At 42.7% G+C, this 21,381-nt stretch overlaps 1 protein-coding gene across 10 annotated transcripts in view; it reads right to left on the reverse strand.

Moving 5' to 3' along the window:
* The window catches only part of LRRC56 (leucine rich repeat containing 56), an 84,658-nt gene that overhangs the window by 58,765 nt on the left and 4,512 nt on the right, over window positions 1-21,381 (reverse strand). For 2 of the 10 annotated variants that reach the window (XM_050975410.1, XM_050975407.1), the window contains exons 4-6: window positions 20,908-21,106; window positions 6,181-9,180; window positions 4,782-4,920 (exon numbers count right to left, since the gene is read on the reverse strand). Coding sequence is in view for 3 of the 10 variants with exons in the window: in XM_030240488.2 (XP_030096348.1) it covers window positions 4,782-4,815 (34 nt within the window). In the remaining 7 variants the exon portion in view is untranslated. Of the gene's footprint in view, window positions 1-4,781; window positions 4,924-6,180; window positions 9,181-14,868; window positions 21,111-21,381 lie in introns of all 10 variants that reach the window. The other 8 variants (XM_050975413.1, XM_050975412.1, XM_050975411.1 and 5 more) reach the window with 7 other exon arrangements.

The raw sequence follows: 21,381 nt of genomic DNA on the forward strand, positions 1-21,381 counted from the left end.
CTGTTACAATAATCCACCCATAATGGCAAAAACAGTTCCTGCAACATTCATGTAATATAAAGCATCCTGCAACACATCAGTCTATTTTAGCAGGTGCAGCTTCTAAAAAGCTGAAAAATAAGATATCAGTCCTGTTATTATATGACTTTGTGTGTGTGTGTGTATGACCAAACAATCTGATTTAATACTTCTGGTTTTGTTAAGCAGAACAAGGTAACGATTACTTCAGTTATGCTACTTTAAACCCAAGGGATCATGCAAACACTATAAAGAGCATTCATAAATATTCCCCTTCTGTGTCCCATTAAAGAAAAAAAGCTTTTAAGGGAAAGCTGAAATATTAACATAACAATATCTCATTTAATATAATTAAAAATTCACTGATTTTAATGATACTAAATGACTCGAATGCTTACAATGATATTTTTGTGTAACTGTTCAGTCAATTTGAGGCCTTGGTTCAAGCATCCAAATGTGCATATAAAGCAAGTGTACTGATTTATCTCATTTGTTTACCTTCCTTATTTATGGTTTTAAAAGCTATAAGAGTGTTCTGACAGTTCTTTGCTATTAAATAAAAATCCTGCTCTTCAATTACCACAACCATGGCAGGTAAACCTTGGGATCTACGTCCTACAGACTCCTCAGGGAGAGCTCTTGGGAGCTTTGTGGACATTGTAACACCGCCATGCATGGAACTGAGTTCAAACTGCGCTCTCACTCAAAGCAGCAGTGATCCCAGAGAAAAAAATGCATGCTACAACCCAGACACAGGTGAGATGAAAGAAGTCTAATATTCTTTAAAAACATAAGTAATAGTAAAAAGGCAATGCCTTTAAATGCCACCAATTTCTCCTTTATATGTCTGCAGATTTCATGTAGATACATAAAATAATAATTTCATCATTACAATTGCATATATAATACTCTTCCCCTGAGATCCTGCTGAGCAGGGTGATGAGAAATGTTTTATCACATGAGCTGGCAATGCCCCCATATGACATAATTCTGGAGCTAGATTGCCAAATTTTTAAGGAAACTTCCTTGTATGACCAGTCTGACATTCACATTCCCACCAGCTCACACTTTCACTGCTGGGACCAAAGTCCCTTCACAGCAGATGACTCCAGTGACCCCAGGGGTGTCCCTCTTGGCTCCCTGCACACCCCACACTCACACAGGGTTTAGCACAGCCCTGGGTTTCCCGTGGCAGAGTCCCAGATGTCTGGAACCCTAAAGCAATTTTACTGTGGTGCAGTAACACAAAGAGCTTGAGCTGGTGCCTCTGGGGAGAGACCCCCAACAAAGGAACCCCCAGATTTTGTAGCCTCCATGCCTTTGATAGTCTGGGTCCTTTCTGTTGAGCCCTTGGCTCCTGCTGTGTCCTAGTGTCTGGTCACCTGGCCACTGCCACAGGTCCCTGTGCCTTTTGCTGTGTAAAGCACAGTGTCCCTCAGCCAGGACGCAACCTGCAGCTCCCAGCTGCCTGCAACCTGCAGCTGCACACCCAGCTACCAGCTCTAAGTGTATTCCTCAGCATCCTCATAGCAGAATATAAAAGCAGATCACTGTCTATTAAATGTTCTATTACATTTCAAAGAAAAAGTTAACCTGAAGTCCAGTCAATTGGTTTTAGCTTTTCGGGTCCTGTAGTGGAAGGTGGTCAGTGGTAATTTCTGGCTGGCTACAAATGTTCATTGATTCTCTCTGCACTGCAAGTCTCCAGACAGAGGCTATGGATGAATATGGATTATCTAAATCCTTAGATACTGCAAGATACTACAGATTGAGGGGTTTCTTCATATATAGGTGAACTTCCTCTGGTAAGAAAATGTCTCAAGACACTCTTCTGCTATCTGTCCCCACAATGAGCACTGGAAAAGCAAAGCAGACATGCAAGCAAAGCAGGATGTCTGAACAACAAGGGTTATGGAAAAACAGAGCTCCAAGGTACCAATGCCTTCACTCTCAGAAGGTTGCCAAATGCACTTAAATTGTTTCACTGGAGTCCCTCTCCATTTTATCAAGGTAGCCAGGAATCTGGAAACTAAATTTGACCCTTCATGGCCACAAGCTTTTATCCAACAGTGTCCAGACATTAAACAAGGGAGAAATGAGGCTGGTCTAGCTAAAATCCTCTTGTCCTTATGAAGGGGTCCTATCATGGATGGCTAATGACAAGGTACACAGGAGTCAACATATCTGCGCTTGTCACACACACAGATCCTGCCTTAAATGTAGATGTCACTGGAAGATGTATTTACCTTCCTTGCATTCAAAAGGCATAATACAGCAATCACTTAAAAATTCAGATGCTAGGCAGGTTGTTAGACATACTAAAAACGGACATAAGCAAAGCAAGGTTTTGCAGAATCAGTACCTTTGCAAGATGAACAAATAAATTCTAACCCATGGACTCAGAACTGAGTGACAGTCCAAAGCTGCAGAGAAGAAAAACTCTATGGTTTTGGTCTTCATGGCAGTTTTAAGTATCCACCATTTACAATAATTTCCAGATTCCAGCTGAGAAAAGGACAATCAAACAGACCTTTTGCCCCCCCCCAGCTACTACTGCATCGCTTTTATGAGCCTTTTGAAACACAGACTTCTGTGCAGGATGAAAATGCATCATATATGGCATTTCTGAGTTTCAACATACTCTGGTTGTCCTCAAACAATTTTCAGTCAATTTTGTTTGGTAATTTAAATATTTAAAGCAAGAGATTCCTTCCCAGCCTGCAAAGCTGTTTGAAGAGTGGCTGGGAAGTTTCTGATTTCCAATGTGTTGCTCACATGGGACAGACTGTATAAAAGAGAGAGATTCTAGATGAACTTGTAGAGAAACACTGAACAGTGGGTGATGCCACAGGAGCTTATTTAGTAACAGACATTGCCAAAATTTAAGCAAGGGCAGAAGACTCACAGTGGAAAGGAACCTTGAGAAATCAGTCTGGGCTACTGACGAGGTGGCATTATAACTGTCCTGCTGGGCCAAGGCAACTACTGTAGTCAGAAACAGATCCTTTAAAAACACTATCAGAAGCAGAGATAGTCCAAATGGTCCTTTCCCTGGCATGCTGCTGTAATTTCTGGCAATCAGTATCTTCCCAGTCCAAAAGGTGAGTCGTGTTCAATGGCTGGGGAAGTCTATGGGGAAGCAATTATTTGTCATGTCTCAGGACATGACAAATAGGCATCCAATGACTAAAGAAGACACAGAAATTTCATCAGAAAGCAGTTTTAAAAACTGAAAAAGTGTATAATTGCTTTGTATTTATTTAAATTGTGGAAGACAGGCATAGGTTGCTTGGAGGCAAAATTAGAAATTAGGTCAACAGCAGTTAGAACTATGGAGGATACAGCCAACTGTCCATGCCATTCATTAAATTATAGCTTTTTTTTGCATCACCTCATTTAATTTCCTCTTTTCTCCAAAGCATTTCATGGAAAGAATTTCAGTTCTGCCATTTACCTTCCAGAATGATCAGCTTTGCACATAAAAATTAAGATAGGGCCATAGAGACAGTACATGAACCTCCACTGTTTTCAACCCCTATTTTCAGAATTTTTAACACTATTTGTCTGTTTGACCAGCTGCAAGATTATATTTTCAGATGACAAACACAATAGCTAAATGCTCTTTCCTAAGTATCAATAATTTACTTAAGCCCCTTTAGTTTTAAATTATTTTTTAGAAGGAAGAAGTAAAATATGCAAGATAAAGAGCCAGCTTGCTATACTTTGAATATTGCTTTCAGATGTGAGAAGCTGTAGTCAAAGAAAGTTGCGCTCTCTAATTTTTTTTTAATATCAGAGTCCACAATCTTTTCCTTTTAATACAGACATGCTAGTATTCATTGCATCTGCCATGACAAATCTGGTCTTCTGATTTGTATTACAGCAAGTACCTGTGACCCTACTGATATAAAATAGGTTTTGCTTCCAATTTTTTTTCAAGCCACCATGTGACTCCATAGAAGGTATAAAAACACTAACCATTAGAATAGTAAATGAAAATCCTGCAGATATCTTTAAATAATTTCAGTGAAAAGCTCATTACTTTTCCTATTTAGAAAAGTAATCTCTTTAAAGTTCCTCACAAATAAATATTAATCCATTCCCATTAGTGACAGATGTAGCAATCCCAAATTTATGATACGTTACATAACGTTGCTGTTTTGCAGCACTTTTATACTACTTCAAACATTGAGGATAAATGTGATTTCTTTAACGGTGTCCCCTAAGCAACTTCAGTTAGAAAAGCACCTGCATCATCATCAATAATATCATTCCAGTCCAAGGCTGAACTCACATCTGGTTTCACATGGAATCTGCATCCTGCTTTATATCAGGATCAGGTCCCTTGAACTGTGGAAGAACAGGCTGATGGCATCCCAAGGCCATGGGCAGAGCCTGTTATTTTACTGACAGCAGCGTACAACTAACAAAGGGAGCTGGCCACAGGTAGATGTATCCATCTATCAATCCCTTGAGAGATCAGACCTATAGAAGCATACTCATTCTCACTGTTAAAGCCAAGAGAGAGATCACAAAGTCCAGAAAAAAAAATCACCACAACAAAAAAACCTCCACAACAAAACTTGTTAATGCCAGCAACTCTGAGATCTGACACGCCTGAACGCTGTACATTTAATCCACAATTTTAGGCAAGTTGAAACCAGACAAAATAACATGAAGAAAAGTAATACCATTAAATGGGAGAGTAATTTTAAAAGGTTCTGAAACATTTTCAGTAATTTGTACATTATAAATTACTTTACCTTTTCTTCCAATGCCACTGCTGTTCTGCATCATTTCCCATTCCTCTCCTACAGAGATTTTAATTTAGTAGTCACAGCTGCTTATCTTCATTAATCTTGACTGACAGGTGCTCATAGTGTTATTTAATTGTACCATGTCCTGCTAAAACAACAGTAAGAACACAATCTTCAAGAGAACAAAAAACAAAACAACAAAACAAACCCAAGAGAGTCTGAGCACTTAGTAATTAATAAAGAGAAGTACTTTATTCACTGTAGCAGCAGAAGTCCATGCTCAAGAGGGGCTTAAAAGTGGAACAGGACACAAAGCAGTAGAGCCTAGAAGAGCTTAATGAAAGTATAACTCATTAGAGTTCCCAAAGAGACCATGAGAAGGTGAAGGACTTGACAGAGAAGCACCTACATAGTTGGGGAAAAAGAAGCTTATTACTGAACAAAAGGGACACTGATTTTCTGGTAGGAGTAAGTTGATTCTGTGTTAGAGAAAACATTGCCATTGGCGTAGCATGGGATAAAAGCTCAATATCCATATTTAGCATACTTTTACTGTACCAGTTGTCAGAAAACGTTGCCATGTAAAAGTAGTCAAAATGGAAAATAACAGTTGAGCAGGAACATTTCTATGAGGAATCAATAGCTATAGAAGACAGGTGCAGAGCCAGAAGAGCACAGGCCTCACAGACAAGACAAAGGGAGAGCTGAACGTATCCAATTAACTAATTACTGACTGCTAAAAACTATGAGGGGTAAAGAGAGTTTCTTGCTGACAGAAACCATTTTCCACACCACAGAGGGTCATGAGCAGGGCAGGGACCACAACTGAGCCCCTTCTGCAAGAAGCTGAAGGAACCTTAAAGCCCGAAGTTTGGCAGTGGCAAGGCTCTTCAGCCCTTCAAGGGAAGCTGAGGGGGCACCGTGGAGGAGCACGTCCTCTCAGTGTCAAACACCTGGGCACACTTCTACAACTTACACCTGCCCAGGATTATTTCTTCATTAACCTCATTCTCCTCACAGCTCCACCAAAACATACAATTTAAACACGCTGTTACATCTACCAGAACATAAACTGAGACTTTCAGTCTCAGACCTCAGGTGCTTTCCACCTGCTCGTAGGCTGGATTGCTGCCGTGATGCACATGCTTTGGTGGGGTTTTCAAACTCTGGGAAGCACTGGAGGTGTCCCAGCCCGGGCGGTGAGTCCCACTCCAGCCTGCGTGTCCAGCTCGGGCAGTGTGTCCCACACGGACCCCGTGGCCCCCACAACGGCCTTTTCCCAACGCCCCTGAGCCCCGGCGCACAAGCCCTGGGAAAGGAGGGGAACCCAGCCCCACGCCCACCCCCCCCACACACACAGACACCTCCGGGCTCCCACCCGCTCTCCTCACGGGCCCGTTCCTACCTGCCGGCCGTGCCGGGGCCGCGGGGAGAAGGGGAGAGCAGCGGGGAGGGAGCGACAGCGGCCGCCCGTCGCCCGGCAACGCCGCGGCCCCGGCACCTGGAGCGGCCCCCGGGCCCGCCCATCCATCCGTCCGTCCGTCCGTACGTCCAGCCAGTCGTCCTCCCATCGCACCAGCCCCGCCCGCTGCCCGCGCCAGGAGGAGGAGGAGGAGAGCCTGGAGAGCCTCCCGAGGCAGGAAGGGTTCCGGGCTAGGAGTAGCCGAGCAGCGTGCTTGCAGTGGGAAAAGCGGCAAGGCAAACAGCGGGAGCAAAATGGGGGGAGCAGGGGTGGGCACGGAATTGAGAACAGGAACGGGACGGGAAAGGAGCAGGACCTGTGTGGGATTTGGGTGATAGGTGATCACACGGCTGAAGGAGGGGTTGGGGACATCTCTGTTCCACACAACATCCAAAACCTTTGCCGGCCGATGAAAAACCAAGGACATCGTCATGCACAAAGGTGATCCCACATGCCGGCAGCATGTGCAAAAAATCCACCTTGTGGCAGGTAACAAGGCTGGTTTCACCAAATGATTTTGTGTTAAAAAAACAACCAAAAAAACCCACAAAAAAAAACGACAAAGAAAAACCCCAAAACAACCAACTAAAACCCAAACAGATTAAAATTAATTTCCAGACCAGAATTGTCAAACGATTAGACATGTAAGAATGAAGTTTGTAATAATCTGGATCCAACAGATGTGGTTCAACTTTTGTTGGTGACATCATCAAACGTCTCAGTGCAGGAGTGCAGCTCTTACCATTCTCACCCACACTTAGAAGATATCAACATTTCCACATTTCAATATAGGATTTGTAAATCAGGCACCTAGGAAGATGTGATTCCTGTCACATCCTCCTAGGTGCCCAGTGGTCCCACATGAAAACCCTGCTGTTTCAGGGGTTTACCTTCAGGATGGTCCCCAGCATTTTCTAGGGAACAGCCCTTAGCGGTGTTTTTCCCTGAGGGAGGAAGGCAAGAGGTCAGGAGGGAAGGCACAGAGTCCTGCCTGCTACGTGGTAGCTGCTGGGGTTTTGACTGCACTACTTGCATGCAAGTCACCCCCTCACACCTTTGTGAGGATGTGGGATTGCATCAGCATTTCCTCTATAACTACATTCAATTTACTCTAGGGTTTGGAAAACGCTTAGACCATAGGTCAGGAAATGTGTTGACTCCCCTCTGCAGGGTCTGACGGTCAATTAACACCAGGGATAATCACCAGGGGCCTGATTTTCCAAGGTGATGATCACACTCAGCTCCACCTGCTGTCATTACAATCCAGCTGCCCATCTTCACAGGAAGGAAGGCAATGGGCCTTGATGTGCTCCAGGAAGGCAGTGTGATTCAGTGAAAACAATACTGAACCAAGCATCTGCCCCTGGAATTTTATTCCCAACGCTGCCATTTTTTTTTTCCAGGTAACTAGCTCAAATCACCTTGACTCAGTTTCCCAACATACACCTTCTTGGGACACACTTCCCAAAGGTTGTCTGTGAATCACACATCTGCATGGCAATTTTCTTCTTTTCCTTATTTTGCTGGAAATAATCTACTTATGGCTAACGCAGTCTGAACTATTTGAAACCAATCGAAGAAATGCATCTTTCCATCACTGAGGAAGAGAAAATTCTGGCACAATTTCAGGGTAGATCCAGAAGCTTTATGTCTCTTTATTCAGAGTTACTGTAATTGTGCTGGCACCATTCCCAGAGCTGAGTTAAGGTCAGTGAGAAATCCGTAAATTAATAACTGTGGAGCTGCTGTGATGTCTATCCAGGAACTATGTTGTACATTCATAAAGCTTTATGGGAAAGAAAAGCTATGTTTCAGTTTATCCAAGAAAGTTTTTGAATCTTAGTATTGACAATTAGCATACTTTGGACCTATCTGGATACACTGGACCCGATTCTGATCTCACCTTCACAGGAACTTCACAAAATGTGTTACTCTGGATTAATTCCATTGGTGCTACCCAAATGAACAAGAATTGGGTGAAGCCTCCTCTGAAAGCCAAGCCTAGAAAAACTTGCTTTTCCTTTGGGAGTCTTATTTTACAAGAAGAGATTTGTCTGTTCTTCTGGTTTTATTCAGTCACAAGCAACATCCAATGAATCCAGACTATAATTAATATTATTGATCAATAGATAATCACTGTTGCTACTTGCTTAATTAACATTTAAGAATTTCATTGTCCTACAACTCAGAAACACAGAACCAGAGGGAACTTTCTGGTCAGAGGAAAGTTTTCTGCTCTTGCACATAACCTATCAGACTCATTTAGATATGTATCAGTGTCTCCCCCCTTCTGAAAGATTGCTCAAAGTGTCTCTCTGAAGATAGTTCCCCTTGCAGCCTGATCTCTTACCCTCATTAGTAAGCCCTGTAATCACCTTTCTTCTTGTGAGAATCCCTTTTCTAGCACAACTAACAATTTCATAGAATCATAGAATAGTTTGAGTTAGAAGGGACCTTTTAAAGGTCATCTGGTTCAAGTAGATAATACAGAACAAGAATATTCAACTCCATTTTATACAAAAAGACACAAATCACAACTAATCTGAGATTAAGTGGAGAACTCATCCTGCGATACTGCCACCCCCACCCAGACTCCAGTTCTGCTAGAAAATTTTCCCATCTTCTTGTATTGCATGATAAGCAGAACACTGACAACTTTGGTAATTCTTCTGTTGGTTAAGAACTAGCAGCTAGTGTAGCATTTTCAAAGAAAAATCAGCTCAGGTCTGCAGAAACAGCTTTGAAGTCTCGACTGTGGCATTAACCTCATGATTTCATGTGATTGAAGTCACTGTGTTCAGGAGATGATGTAAGAACAGTTTCGACCACAGCAGGTGTTTAGAAGTTCATCCTCAGAAGCAATGAATGAGGCTGAGAGACTGATCCAAAAATCCGGAGGATGACAGGAGTCTGCAAATTGAATTTATTTTTCTGTTACTGCACCTGGCATGAAAAGAAAGGGCAACGAGAGAATCCAGTTAATAAAACATCTTCTCTGATTCAATGAATCTGGGCATTTGTTTTTGCTCCTTTTCACAGGCTTATGTGAATTCAAAAACTGCAATCAGAAAGGAAAGCTTCGTCAGGAAACATTTGGCATTTTGTACAAAGCTGTATCTTTTCAAACTGAACTAGACCTGGAAGAACTTTTGATAACAGTTTTTATAGAGAATTTTAACTTGCACTGAAAGATGGGCATTCATAGTTTTATGTTGCCCTTGCTTCTATAAACAAGTGAACCAAATCACTGATATCACCAAAGTCACATAGAAACCATGTGTGGCCTTTGAAGGTGACCATACACTTCTGAGGTCCTAAGCCAGTGCTGAGTGACAGAACCTGTCTCCTCTCACTGCTGCATGCTTGCTCAAGGAAAGTGAGTACCCTCCTTGGCTTGGTAAACTTTTGGGGTATTAGAAAGCAATAAAAACACCAAAGAGTAGTGTAGGGTCTCTTAGGGGAAAGGCTTCAATTGTGTTGTGATATCTCTTTAGCTAAAATACTGACTTAGCTCTGGTTGGAGGAAAGAACTCTGGCAGAATCCCTTTTACTTTAAAGCAATACCCAGTGCAGATGCCACACCAGAGGGATCTTTCCTTCTTTTGTACTGTTGCTTTAGAAAGGCAGAGTCTGGATCATGACCAAGAGATTCTACTCAGAAGTGGTTGCATAACTGTGCAGTCAAGATGATTGATTGGGATGAAAACATGGGGTAGCAAAGGTGAGATAGGGCAATTAATATTTGAGCCACTGAGCCAGGACTGCCTAATTCCAGAAGGGCTTATTTCCTATTTCTGCCTTAATTATAATGAAATGCTGTAAATAAATAAATTAGTAACACATATATTTTTCTCCCTTTACATTTTTACAGGAAAAAGGAAACAAAAGCTTCTTATCTGAAAAAAAAATACAGAGAGACAGAAAAGTATGCTTATACTCCCTTGTTTATATAATTCCTCACTCCAGATTAATAAATAGTAACTTGAAATGCCTGTGTATAAATTATTATTATTTTGTGCCTCTGTTCAAGGCCCTCTACCTTTCTCAGTTTCTTCTGGGTCAAACTATTTCCTGGTTTTGGAAAGCTCAATGATGCTGTCTGCACACATGTGCTTTTCCAATGTATGGTATCCTCTCCCACAATATGGGACAAGACCAAAGCTTCTCTGCAACTACCAGATGGTAATTTTTATCAAAGAATTGGTAGGTATAAACCCCAATGTTGTTACAACTGTAGTACCACTACAGGGCTTCATTCAGTTTAGGTGTATCACTGTGTTTGTTGCTGTAGGAATCCTCTGCAAGAGAGAGTCTTCCTGAGAAGCCTTAAAAATGGCAGACTTAAAATCAAAATACAAAAGGAAGAGCACTGGCTGCAGGATTAACGCCCCTGGGACACAGAATGTCTCTTCCTGATGATATTCATAATCCACACCTGGACCACATTGTTGGTGGTCCTTGCATTTCTTCTGGGATGAATTCCACGGTCAATGATTGAGTTACAACTTTGTTTTCAACAACTTTGTTTTCAACATTAAAGTAAGGGGAAAATGAATTGATGTTGGAAAGGAGTTATGGTCAGTGACTCTTTCTCCACAGTTTTTCAGGAGCAACATTTGTTCTTTTTCATCGCTTGCTGCAGTGTAAAGGAACCTGTGGCCTCACTGTGCTTTTTAGGCTTGTTTTTCAAAGCAGGATTTAGCTGTGAAATTCATCTAGCTGTCTTCAGACAGGAGAAACAGCAGCTTTCCAATGTGTACTTGCTTTTTGTGCCAATGCAAAGCCACCATAAAATGTTACCAAATCAGAAAGGCATTGTTATTTTCACTTCCCATCAGTTGACAACATATGATGTGAAGGAGTGGAGAAACTGGGGCTTTAAAAAAATTTAATCAGGTCAAAGCACCAGTTTGCATGCCATTACACCATTAGTTTGCATGCACTTTGCACAGTTCAAAGCTTACTCTGAATGCAACTCATGTACACCGGGGCTTTCAGCCATCACAGCAACAGCACCACTGTGAGCCACGCTACAGACAACAGCTCTGGCAAAAGTCCTCAACAAATCCTCGTCCTGCAGGGCAGGAAATAAGGTGGCTGGAGTGCAGTCTGCAGATGTGGAGGGAGGAGGCAGGTAGATAAATAGGGCCAGGCAGTTCTGCAGACTGGAACAAACACTGCATACCCTGTGCATCCCTATGCTTGCCCATGTAATCCTAGGGCCAGCACTTGTAGCCTGGAAGACACAGCTCCCTGTCCTAACATTCTAAGAGCCAAAGTCCTCCTTTTGCCCCAAGTGCCTTGCCCATCCCCAGGGTTGTTTCAGCTCCACAGTCTGTGAGGAGATTTGTGCTTCCTTCTGGCTCAGCATCAGTGAATGAACTGAGCGAAGGCAAAAATGGTCCTCTATGCTCTGTCGAAACAGAGGGGTCTGTGTAGGGTCTCTTTGACCCTACACATCTGCTTCTGCTGCAGGCAGCCTGGAGTCAAGTTCAGCAAATACTACACAGGAATGAAAAGTGATGCAACACACCACCATACCATACTGACATTTTCCCTAGAATTTAATGAGCTCAGGTTGCCTTTTCCATGGATAGCCTTTTTGGAAAGCCTTGGGATTCATCTATATTTGGGTCATTGCCATGTATAACTTCCTCTAGACTACTAGAAGGAATCCCACCCTCATGGAGAATGAAGAATGTTTCCCTGTCCCCAAAATGACAGCAGAGACCTGATTTCCAGGCACTCTCTTTACAGCCTTGGTTCTGATTCTGCATAATGTGTGCTTAGTAAAAGGACTGTGTACTTACATTCCAGCAGCTAAGTTAGATTAGTGATGAGAAAAGATGCATTATTGGTCTGCTTCCGTATGTTTTATGCACTGTCTAAAAGTTTCAGTAAAAAATCAGCTTCATTACCTAACTCAGCATGCTGGCTGAGACCCAGACAGATGTTCAGGTAGTGTTTCCAAGTACTGAAAACCATAAACACATCCCAGTCCACAGAAATCTCACACCTACCTCAAAAGCCTTGCTTAACAGCCTTTTAAAGGCTGGACCTCTCAGCAGCCCCACTGTCTGGTGATAGCATATGGCAGTGACCATGGCATGTTGTCTTCCACAGGGGACTCCAGTAGTGTTTGTAAGCCAGCTCTTTGGCCATGAAAACCTGCACTTTATCACTGCTCTTTGGCCTGCCCTTTTGGCTAAGCACTCCATCCTCTTTTCTTGAAACACCTTAGAAGAGACCCTGGGTTAACCCTTAAATTGGTTGAACAGAAACTCCTTGTCCCTGAGCTGGGTGGTGGGCATATGGCCTTCAGAAGAAGACAGAAATTCAGAATGGGAATCCTCCCATGTCCACAAACTACTGTTATTTGTAGGAGCCACAAAGCTCCTATAGTACTGTGACTCACCTTCATTCACTTCCTTCACAGTCTCAGCAAAGACTTTCCAAACTTTCCCACTGTTAGAAACAGAGATGGGCTTTTGACAAAGTGAAATGTGTATCCCCCAACAACTCCTGACACATCACCACTGGCAGAACCTATTTTCCTTGGAATACACACAAGCTTCCCTTGTCCTGCCCTACAATGGCCACTTCCTATGCCATGCTCTGGTTGTACTAACACAGACCATTCCAAGTAGTCTTGTGTACCAAACACTGGCAGCTGGCTAAAATCTGAGTTATCAGATGATTTCTCCCTGCAGTAGCAGATCAAGTTGCAAGTTGAGCTGCTGTTAAAAATACATTTCCTTCTCATTCTCCTTAAAAGCCAGTGGAAACACAAGTGTCTAGAACACAACTATATATTCATTGTTTACTGGTTAACTCCTGGCTTTTGGAAGCAGATTTTCCAGGCATAGATCACAGTTTCCTTTTCTAGAGAACTGGGCAGCTGGACATATACCTACAGCTGTTTGCACAGGTCACTTCTTTGAGATACCCACTTCACAACACATGAGCAACACACAGAGCCCTTGGCAACCTGGAGAGTGAAATACAGAGAACTGGGGGACATGGGGGTGAAGGGGAGGGAAATAAATAACCCCACCATGGGTGTGATCTCAAATCTATTGACGTTAAAGGAAGTGATTTCAAAATGAACCATCAATTCTGCAAAGAGATGCCAAACTAACTCTAAGCTATTGGGCTTTCCAAAACCCCCACAAAGACCATGTTTATAAGTTGGTGTTATGATGATGACAACAATTGTGATAACTCCTGGTGAGTAATCATTAAAATAAAATCCATGTTCCAGCAGCAAGAGCTGTATGTAGGTACCAGGGACTAGGGCTAATGACAAAGCTCTGTCTGAATGGAGAGAGAAAGGAGAGACAATAAATAAAGGAATTAGCCTGAGAATATTTCAACCATGGTTCCATAAATATCATAGGTAAGGAAAGATATTACAGCAGGATTTGTCTCCAATTTGGACATAGCAATATCTGAGTACTTTTCATCCAGCAAATTTGTAACACTTAGGATGGAACTTTATATAATTTTTCCTGCTGCAGCAGGAAATGTTGCTTAAGTTCAACATTTTAAAATACCTCTGCCACGTGGAGATGAGCAGGTGACTCAGGACAAACATGCAGAGCTCATCTTGGCCCTTGGATAGGTGCTGTCATATCACACTACATTTGTGAAATCAACAGCCACAATATGCTTCTGGAGAAAAGCATGCCAGCCAGAGGGCAGATCTGCTTGCACAGTCAGTGTACCTGGCATTACAGCCTGTGCTGCAGTCCAGACCATCTTTAGGTACCAACCATCTATGAAGGGAGCAGCTCAAGGAGCTGGGACATCCCTCAGGATGGGCTCAGGGTGGGACGTGCTGCTTGCTGCTGTACCCAAGCCAGCTGAATGACATCTCATAACACGGTGCAATTTTTGTGTCAACAATGGAATCAATTAATACATGCATCTGCAGGATTCAGACCAAATCCCTTTCTTGGAACAATGCAAAGGGAGTTAAGGGGGTATATTTTGTTGAACCCAAGGCTGAGCTCCCCTGCTCCGGACTGCAGCACACAGACAGTGGGAAGTGCGTGCGGACAGACAGGACTTTGCTCTCTAAACCAAGCTGGCTCCTTGCCCAAGCCTCAAATGCAGCCTGTGAGGATTTGACTCCAGACAATTTGATGGATACTGTGTGGGTGCTGGAGGCAAGAGAAGCCAAGAAAATGAAATATCTGTCTGTCAGTTGCACTGTTTCCTGAGATATTTAATACAAATCCTTCACTTCTGTAAATATACTCTGCATGCTGCAATAGGTAAGGTGTGGTTCTAAGTGTGCTACTATGAGAAAAACATGCAATACATAAACCAAAACTGAGAACGTTTCATCTACAGATGAAATCAGATAGCGTCATTCTTTAAAAGTGGGAATATCATCCACATGATGAATTAATTTATTTCTGCAAACAGGTCATAAATTATATGTCAGCACAGTAATCCCCATTTATCCCATTCTTTGACCTCCTCTGCAATATGCCTACTGAGTCTTTTCTACCTGCACTGCTTTTAACTTTATCAAGTGCCTTAAGCCCTCTGAATTTTGATCATCGATTGCCAACAACTGCAGTGATTAAACTGAAGCCTGAACCATCTCCATTACTAAAAACTCACCACTTGCCTTTTCTGCAAATCCCATTTCAACAGCATTCCTCTCCTCTTCCCCCTTGTCTGGGTCTGAATGAAAAAAATATGCAGGACCATTTCCCAGGGTTAATTTTTAATAGTATCCTCACTGCTGCAGCAGATGAAGTCATTTATTATCCAGCAGGCAGCATGCTAACATGCTAGGCAGTGGCAAATGCTGAAGGAGGTGACTCAGGCATAAGCAATCAGGCAGAGCTGAGTATTCCTACCTGCTGGATGGCTCAGCATGGCATTTTAGTTTACCCTACACGTGCATCTTCATCCGAGGGACACCTGGACTCCAGCCATGCAGCCAGTGAGGTTTATGTGCTTCACAGTCATGTGCAAAGCATGTACACAAACAGAGGCCAGCTCTCCCTCCACCCGGGCACTCTTTTCCTCCAAGAAAAGTGGCCATCCCTGCTGCAGGAATGTGTCAGACCAGGCAGTTTGGCCTTAAATAACACTTTGTGATCTCAGGCAGACTGGAGCTCAGCCTACCCACCTGTAAAACAGGTTTAATGGTAGTTGGCTTTTTTAATAGAAAAGCTGGGAGGATTACTTCATGTCTGAGATCTCTACATGAAAATTGCTTAGTGGCAGAGAGCAGTTTAAAAGAACAGCTCAAAATTAAGGCCAGAGCAGGCTAGCAGCCCAGTGAGCAGGTAGAAATTACTATAGAAGCTGCACTGTTCTTGTCTCATAACCCAAGAGCCTCTGGGATGCAGATGATTCACAAACCAGAAAGTGCTTTTGAATTACTTATTAAGTAGGATTCACATTGCTTTTACTGCTCTGGGATGCACAAGGTTGGGCTGCAGAATCCCTTTTGCCATCTCCTCAGAGTGAAATGTGGTGGTAATATAGGGTTCACTCACCCAGGTATCTATCACAGTTGTATTTTTGCCTCCACAGAGTAGACCAAAGGCCACTGAAGAAGTACGTGAACCTTCCCTGTATCTGCAGTAAGCTTTGGATCAGACCTCAGTAAGCCAACAAGAACGTGCAGCTAAACATGCTACAACAAGTTCACTGGCATGTGCTGATCTGCAGGAGAGCCAGGCTGAGTGTGCTCCTGAAAACCAGGAAGATCTTGCTAAGAAGGCAGCAGCTTCCTGCTTAGTCCTCACTGGAGGACACCAGTGCTGCTTAAAAGGGAAACAGAGCAGCTCTGAACCCATTGCCTCCCCTGTGCACCATCCCTGAGAAGCCAGAGGGAAGGTACTGCAGAATTTTACTCTAAATTCTCTTTGTGATCACCTAAGTCCCCCAAATCCCACTGCTAGTAAGCTCCAATGATTAAACAGCTCACTGAAGGGAAAGTACAGCTAATACCTTCTACCCCCATCAAAGCATATTGCTAATGAGAACTGGGAAATCGCTCAGTGTTAATACAACACCTGGAGATTAACACAAGCTATGATAGTCAATGGCTGAAATTCCATCAATCACTTGGATTCATGTAGCATTTGTGATCAGTTTTTTCGTACGTTTACCTCAGTATTTCGCCAAGTGAAGTCTGCTGACTGAAAGTAGGAAACGCAAAGTCATGAATCTGAAACCAGAGAAGAAATTTGCAATATGTTGCTTTGGGCATCTCAGGTTAGGAATCTTGCAGGAGGTGTGACTTCTGAAATGTTTAGTGCTGGCCCCCTGAAAACCCTCAGAGAGTATGGGTGATTTGCACACACACAGACACACACAGATACACACAGTCACATCATTGCTGAGCTCATGAACATCTGCCTGAAAAGTTACCTAGAAACATGCAATGGACCTGCACCAGTCCTACAAGATGCAAGTGACTGCAGGTGCTCTTCTGCTTTTTACCTTCCCTAATGGAGAAGCAGCCGAGGAAAGGGGATGACCAAACTGCAGACAAAAACCCCAAGATGATGTGGTCAACTTTATGGCTTCAGTGTGGGAAAGTTCTGTATTAAGAAAAGGCATAACTGCCAACAAGAAGAGAATCTGTGTGAAATAGGTGTAAAAATACCCTGGAGAGGTCAACTATGTCATGTCTCTGACTGAAGGGATGATTTTCAGCCCTGTGCTGCTCTTTGGGGCATTTTTGTGGGAGGACTATGCCCTCACCTTTACTAGGGATCTCTCAGGGTAGCCTAGACAGGATAGTGACACAAGAGCAGAGCCTCACTGCCAAGGAAACCTTTCAATATTTAACCTGGATCTCACATGATATGGGAATACTGCTACCACCATAAGCTCCCAGGGAGCTCCATAACTCAGGATCTTTAGCTCTGACAATGAGCAGCTGCACTGCAGGACAATGTCTACCTCTGCCATAAATAACCTCAAGGCTGAGGTCACCTATGGACTTGGTTACTGCAGCAGCATGTATTTGAGGAAATCACAGAGAGGGATGGAGGGGGAGCTGGAAACACTGCACAAGAGCATCAGGAAGAGGCTGCCACAGAGGAAAACAGCTGTCCATAGTGGACAGGGACCAGATTAGCAAGCCTTACTATGGTTGGGTAGGAATAGAGCATACACTGGTGTGTTAAGAGCACTAAGAAGCAGAGAGATGCTGGGAAGGCTGGATTCCATCCTCCTCTCCAGTCTGATTATTGTATTGTATTGTATTGTATTGTATTGTATTGTATTGTATTGTATTGTATTGTATTGTATTGTATTTCTGCTTCACATCAGCTTTACTTGCTTGTGTAGATAGGAACCAAGGCTCAGGGCATCTCCTTACAGTAGAAAGAAAACCAGAATTTAGTGAGGGAATTAACAGAAGAGAAGAAAAGGTTCAGCACCTTGAGCATGATGATGAGAAGGAGGGCTGCATGGTAGGGTTAGAGACAATGTGTGGCCAGTATATTAAAAAACAGTCAAAGGAAAAGGAACCAGTAGTTTAACTGGATGAACACAAATGTCTTTAATTCCATCTAGTTCTACCATGTGTGCATGCCTGAATCATGCTGTGCAACACTGCTTTGAATTTCTGCAAGAAAGACATGTAGTTAGCAATTGTTCTTTGATGCTGAGGGGAAGAAAATCAGCATTAGCTGTTGAAGAAGAAGACTATTTTAAAAAGAATACCAATAATCTTAGTGTCTTCTCCAGGAGAACATGTGGTATGGTCTGAGATTTCAGTACAAACTCATCTGGTACAGAGAGGCCTTGAACTACACAGATAAATCTGTTGCACATCAGTGAATGCAGAAATGATATAGAGCACAAGACATCCCTTAGCAACTCATCCCACTTCCACTCTGGAAATCTGGCTCCTGCCAGCAAAAGTGACAGATGACCCAGAGCATGGTAAGTGATCCAAACTGTCCCATAAAAAAAACTGGTAGCATATCAGTTGCAAAGGGTTCAAACTTTTCTGCAGAGTTTGAAAAAGAAAATCACATGGGGACTAAATATCACAAGGGCTTATTAAAAAAAAAATAAAAATAAGGCTTCCAGCTTCCACAGACCCGAGTTATTGCTTTATGAAGACAAAGCCAAAAGCCCTCTCTCAGAGTGCAGTGATCTGAAGATCAGGCTCCAAGGGAATGACTGACATTCCATTCAGGCTGACAGCTAACAAAAGCTCCTGTGCATATGGCAGCAAGCCACTGCCAGGAAAATCAGTGTTGCTCCCAACTTGCAGATTTCTGCATTACCAGGCCTCCTCCTGTAGTTGACCCTTGCTGATCTACGCTGGCAGGCACAGCAGAGAATGGAAGGAGCCACAGGACCTCACCAACCCTGGCAACTTTTGATGAGGTGGGGGCATTTCTTGAAAGAATCAGTGTCATTTCTAAGTATCTCAGGCTCCAGATTCAGCAGAGGATCAGCTACAACTCCCTGGAAAAATAGCCAAAAAGGACATTTGCTGTGGGCTTAAGCAAATGCCCACAGGAACAAAGGGGACACTGCAGAGGGCAGTGTGCTTCAGATCAGCCTGAAACTAGCAGGCACCTGCAAAAAACCACACTGCTTGTAAATACCCAGAGATCAGACCCTTATCTCATCTCTCCCCCCTGCTCACCCTACACAGCAAAATCTGAAGTCCAACCATCCCATTATCCACTCAGGGGAGGGCCTCATGTTACCAAGTATTGCATACCACATCTAGGGAGATGTGATAGCCGTTCATTCCCACAGTGTCTCTAGAAGGAGTCTGACTGGGAAATGACCGGTCTCTGAATTATGTCTTGTGTGTGTGTGTATGTGTTTGGGTTGTGGGGTTTTTAATAGCAAAAAAAGGAATCAGCAGCTGTCTGTATTTTTAAACTATGGAACATGAATCTCCTTCCACTTCCAAGCTCTGATTACAAAGTCTTTAATTTATGCAATTCCAAAGCATCGTCTCTGCAAGTTTCTATTCTCAGTTCCAAACTGACCAAATCCAACTGTTAGCAAAATTTATTTCAGTCAACAGAAATCTTTTCTCTCTCTAGTTTTGGTGGGGCTTGGGCCAGGCACTTGGCAAGATGCTGCCTTGCTTATTTCCAAGAGGAAATCCATCATAAGAAAGATCTTCCCTGGATCAGATAACACTCCAGAAGTGACAACTTTGCTCTGCTCAGCGAGAACCTTCTGCAGCATTTCAAATCGTTTGGTTGAAAGAAGCTTGAGCACAATTATTTAGCAGAATTTAATCCAATATTAATGCCATTATTTTGGGGATTAAAAACAAAGTGGTCCCATTCACTGCTTGAGTCATCTGAAGCAATGCCATGCCTTTGGAGATTACATAGAGGAAGATTTCATTGATTTATTGAGGATTGATTAATTAATTCAGTGTTTTCTTTTGTTAATTGATTATTCCAGGAGATCTTTCCAGTTCAGTGTCAGTCTTATAAACCCTTTGCAGTTGGACTGCTGCTTCCAAATCTTAGGAATCTCCAAGATTCCGAGGCCCTTGAGATGACAGTACACACTTGTGGCATTTAACATTTGTGATGTCTCTTCTGGCTCCCTCTTGGTACAACCTGCAGTAAGGATAAGCCCACTGACTTTTCCCAGTCTCTATGAAACTGTGCTAAATTATAGTGTTGAACAGTTTTAGCTTGGTTCCTTTGTAATGACTTTCATTTATCTCAAGGTTTCTTTGTGTTGCAGGAGACTCAGATTTTTCCCAAGTCTTTCTATAGTCAGTCACTCACAATACAAGAATTCATTGTCAAGAGTGAACTCTAGCTTTGCATCTCACATAGTTTTATCTGATACATTAAGAGTTGATTTTCAAAGCTTTCTTTCCAAATCATGCTATTGTCAAGGTTTGTTATCTAGCAGCATTTTCTCTACAACTTCACCAGGAAGCTAGAAGAGAATTGTCCATGAGTCACAAGAATTTTAGCTGTGAATTCAGCTAGGCCCTGGGCAGCTCAGAAAGCTGGCCACTGTTTCTCAAACATTAGTACTAGTGCATGAACAGCATAATTTTTAACTGGGAGAGAGTGCTTTTTAAATAGAAGGGGAGCATATACTTCAGTCCATCACACAGTTGGAGCTGTGTTACTTGTGGCTCAAATCAGTAGTCAAGGGATTAAGAAACTTTCAGCTTGTCCTTCACTTTTCAAATCTGTCCCACAGAAGACATCCTTTCCAGCTCCAGAGTAAAGCATGCCCTAGATCCACTTCAGACCTACAAATGAGCCTATCCTCAGCACAGAATAGTTCTGCTGGCCTCCGTGCACAAAAAACCATTTTCAAAACTGTCCCACTCTGAGCTAATAAACTCAGTTTTTATTTCCTCCCAGAGTGGTAACTATAACAGTTTCCCCTCTCTGCCCTCAGGTGATTCCCTTTGCCATTTCTACATTCACTCACTAACCCAAGCAAGCTGAGTAAAAATGAGTCTGTCCTTCCCAGAAGCATCCCTGTGAAGAGAATGGGTTTGAACACAGACCTTGCAAGCCTATTCCATCCTTTGAGCCAAGTAAATCCGAAATACTTACAGATCTGCAGACTCACTTCACTTAAAAAAGAATAAAGGAGGACAATAAAATAACAGAGACTGTCAGAGAATACAAGCCAAAATAATTTCAGAATTGGTTCATCCCTTACTGGCATCTTCAGAGTTGCATCAGCCCGGAGGAAATGGATTTGTTCTTTGTGTTTCTGAGAATCCAGCCTTGTTTCAATTCTTCTGAACACTTCCTTCTTTCCTTCTGACTGCACTTCAGCTTTGATCCAAGTATCAGATAGGCCCACAAGGCAGATGACTTGCACTGAATCGAACACAAACTTCGACTGACAGGTTCTGCTACCTAGAAGATGCATGACACACAAGTGAACAAAACTGATAAGGTCTCAGCTTCTTTCCCTGTTATAGTAACAAAGCACTTTGTAATGATACTTTTTTCTGCTCCATAAGCTGGTTGCCCTGGCAAGTTACTTGTGTTACTCTGTCAGATACTGCAAGGAAACAATTTGCATCCCTAGAAAGACAGAAATTTTTAAAAGTTGATTACTTATCAGTTTGTTTTCTGCCATTACACTACCCATCCTCTAAGCTCAGGGAGAGATGAGCAAGAAAAC

The sequence above is a fragment of the Serinus canaria genome, chromosome 5 (genome assembly GCF_022539315.1).
Source record: "Serinus canaria isolate serCan28SL12 chromosome 5, serCan2020, whole genome shotgun sequence".
Taxonomy (NCBI): Eukaryota; Metazoa; Chordata; class Aves; order Passeriformes; family Fringillidae; genus Serinus; species Serinus canaria.